The 3638-nt window shown below is 37.8% G+C and overlaps 1 protein-coding gene across 1 annotated transcript; it reads left to right on the top strand.

Moving 5' to 3' along the window:
• The first annotated feature begins 503 nt into the window (after positions 1-503).
• Positions 504-2198, top strand: LOC137024851 (uncharacterized). Its single transcript, XM_067392792.1, has 4 exons — positions 504-929; positions 1104-1154; positions 1250-1381; positions 1584-2198. Exons 1-4 carry the CDS (start codon positions 557-559, stop codon positions 1865-1867), a joined length of 840 nt encoding a protein of 279 aa, XP_067248893.1. The 5' UTR covers positions 504-556; the 3' UTR covers positions 1868-2198.
• The last annotated feature ends 1440 nt before the right edge of the window (positions 2199-3638 follow it).

A 3638-nucleotide genomic window follows, 5' to 3' on the forward strand; every position in this document is an offset into this window, starting at 1 on the left:
CTTCTTTGTCTCCTTAAGATATTCACATGGAAACCAGAGAGTGGAGTGACCATCTATATCAGAAGTCAGAAATATAGCTAATGTAAACTTAAAGTCTTGCATATGGTCTTGCAAAACTTGCATATGGATGTACATTTCGAGGTAATCATTCCTCAGTCACACAGACTGTTTTATTAAGTTAGGTGCTATACTAAAGTGTAAAGAGATTTTATCCTGTGCTAGCGTGCAGATCCGATAATCCATTCACACGACCGGAGATTTCTGTGATCCAGCAATCTTTGTGATTATCACTCCGCTTCTGCTGATCTATATAAAAAATAAAAAGTAAGAGATGAGTCAAAGTTATCAACATAGTGTCACAAATGTTGTGAATAGAGATAAACATAATCAAAGGGATGTTCCAGACTCAGTAGATGTTTAACAATTAACTTGAATTACTTATTTATCTGAAGCAATATAAATCAAGTACAAAGGACAGTAAATCAGGACACTATAAAGGAACATGAGAGGCTGTGAGGATGACAGAGCAAGAGCTGGAAACAAACATCAGTGAAGAATGAAGGCTTTAGTATGTATACTGCTGCTGTTGGAAACCTTTGTGTTTGTCGTCCAGCAGCAGGTAGATGGAGGACTCAATGAGAATGAGATCAGTCAACAGATCAGCTCTGAGGACGGAAGACAGAATCCACCTCAAACAGACACTTTGAGAGCTGAAGCTTCAACTGACAGCCAACAATACTGTGATCTGGGCATCCCTGACATCCATGCAGCACTGAGAGAACTGACCGCCACCGTTACAGAGCAGAAAGAAAACATCAGAGAACTGACCACCACCGTTACAGAGCAGAAAGAAAAGTACAGAGCTTTAGATACGCAACAGAAGGAACAAAAGATGTTTATCCTGGAAGAGCTGAAGAATAAAAATGAAGGTATCTCATCAAAACATTCACTCTTTTATCAGTGATCCTCAAAGTAAAACACCAATGTAATACGTTGTATAGTGTAAATGTTTGTGTAAAGTTGAGTGTATACTGTGTAAATTGTGTTATCTATTACAATAATCAGTGTAAATATCATTTAACAGAATCTTTATTCCTTCACAGAAATTTCAAATCTTACTCTGAGTCAAGTGGAGTTGAGAAAGGAAAATAGAGGTGAAAGTGTGCTTGAATGATGTTAAATTCAGTGTATTCATTCTCAGTGTAATACAGTAATATATCACAATATTGATTATGTTTTTCAATAACAGACAGAGGAATAGCTTTTTCAACATCACTGCTGGAATCTGGCAGTGGATATATTGGTCCTTTTACCACTGAAATCACACTAACCTACAGGAACGTCTTCACAAACATAGGGAACGCCTACAACCCAATTACAGGTAATTATCAATGAAATGGAGTCATAAACTCAGTTTATAGTAATGAAAACCTTCTGCTCCATTCAGACCTCTCTGCAGTTGTGTAATGTGTATAAGAGAATTAAATTATCTGTCATCTTTCAAAACTATTACACAGTGTGTTTGGTAATTGAGCAATCATACAGGAAACAGCTGAATCTGTATCTCTTGTTATTTGATTTAGGTATTTTCACAGCCCCACTGAAAGGAGCGTACATGTTCAGAATCTCTGTATTTGGTAATGGCCCAACTGCAGCAACTGTAGCCATTTTTAAGAATGAACAGCAGGTGGTTATGGCACATGATAATCAGCCTCAGAATGATTTAAACTCCTCGAATGGAGTCGTGTTGATCCTGGAGGTTGGAGATGTTGTCTATGTGAGACTTTGGGCTGGAACAAGGTTATTTGATAGATATTTGAATAACCTCAACACTTTCAGTGGTTATCTACTGTTTCCCTTAATATAACAGGAGCTTTGAAGAATCTGATTCCAATAATTCTGAACCTTCACCATATGATTTAAGATGAAAATCATGAAGAATCATTAACATATAAACATGTATTAATGAGGTCTAATATGTGTTTGAAATTTGCAATAGATTACTATATAAAAGTCTGAGATGACTATAAATGTAAGTTTGTATAAAGAGTTTCAGCACTGAGACAGACAGGACCAATGAATATCACGTAACTGAAAAGTGTTTTGTTAAAGTAGTAAATCTAGAATGTTAAATAATACATTGTGTAACTTGTTACTGATCCTTGATCTGTATCTCTTCATCTTACATAAATAAATAAGAGAATAAAGAGACTTTGTGGCATTTTCTTTTCCTCATATTTTCATGAATATTTCCCCAACAATGCTTGTGTCATGATCCCAATCTGTGTTCCCTATGTTATGTTTGGTGCACTCATCCTGCTCTCTGGTTCCATGTTGGATTTGTTATTTTGTTTACACTTTTATTAAACTCACTTCATTTGGATCCAGCTTTCCTTTGTTTTTGAGTTCACCCCTCGTAACAGCTTGCTTTGAAGCACTCATGATATATCATATTTATCAATCAAATTTTGCAATCAAAATAACCTTTTATTCCAGAAATTTGCACACACACACACACACAAAAAAAACTGTGATGTTTATTTATAATTAAGACAGCACATTTACCAATTTATATATTATGTTAGATGACAATAGTCATACATGACACAAAGGACAAACAAAATGAATAAATCTTGTTTAACAAGTTAGTTTGCCCATATAATCTTTAAGGTATAAGGCTAGCTAATTTGGCTTGCTGTCCACTGAGGAGGGGCTCAATGAAGCAGCTTCAACTCGAGCTTTGATATACCCACCACATTGAATAAATATAAGATATGATTACATAGGGCAAGGTACCTGAGATGAAGGTGGAGTTTGGGGAGGTGGAGGGATGCTGGAACAGCTGAGACTGAAGAGAGGTAAGCAGCTGCTTATATACTCTGGCTGTTGATTGGAAGATTAGATGGGCTCACTCCTCCCTAAATTACATTTAGGAACTTCACTTAACGAGTTTGTTTGCCCATATAATCTTTAGGGTATTAGGTTTGCTTATTTGGCTTGCTGTCCAGTGTCCACTGATGTGGGGCTCTATGAAGCAGCTTCAACTCGAGCTCTGATATACCCCCCAAAAAGTGCAGAATAAATTTGTGACAGCAAATTGGATTTAGAATGATAAAATGCTTAAAGATTTAAAGTATACAGGATACCCAAATGCTTAATGTATGATACCCCCCAAAAGGAGTGAAAGATTGAAGCGGTATGAACATTAGAGGTGATAGATGTTGAGTGGTGTTGGTGTTTTTATGCCAGAACACAAGGAAGCTGTGTTGATCGGCCTAGAGTCATGAATGAACACTGCTACGGCAGTGATATTTAACGAGGCTCCTGCTGGAGCTGGGCTGGAACGGAACGCGTCTCCCTACTATGTCCACCTTGTGGAGCTATGAGCAGGTTTCTGCTGCAGCAGTATTATCATTTAAAGAATTCCGGCAGGAGCTTGTGTTCGTTGCTGTTGTGTGAACAGCATGGGACTTGTATAAGTTTGACCAGGATGCATCTTGCCACTGCACTGCTGTGGCAGTGACTTCTAATATTACTCCTGCAGGAGTATCTTGGGACTGGAAGTTTGAGTACGTGGCTGGAGTACGCCCTACTGCAACATCCGCAACATGGGGGCCAATGAAGTCAAAGTACATGGG

Source organism: Chanodichthys erythropterus, chromosome 8 (genome assembly GCF_024489055.1).
Source record: "Chanodichthys erythropterus isolate Z2021 chromosome 8, ASM2448905v1, whole genome shotgun sequence".
NCBI classification, from domain to species: Eukaryota; Metazoa; Chordata; class Actinopteri; order Cypriniformes; family Xenocyprididae; genus Chanodichthys; species Chanodichthys erythropterus.

What these genes read in the sequence shown, in the direction of transcription:
- LOC137024851 (XM_067392792.1), top strand. Translation starts at nt 557, where the DNA reads ATGAAGGCTTTAGTATGTATACTGCTGCTGTTGGAAACCTTTGTGTTT. An exon ending in GCTGAAGAATAAAAATGAAG is followed by an intron (nt 930 to 1,103) that starts GTATCTCATCAA and finishes ATTCCTTCACAG; the next exon opens with AAATTTCAAATCTTACTCTG. An exon ending in CGCCTACAACCCAATTACAG is followed by an intron (nt 1,382 to 1,583) that starts GTAATTATCAAT and finishes TATTTGATTTAG; the next exon opens with GTATTTTCACAGCCCCACTG.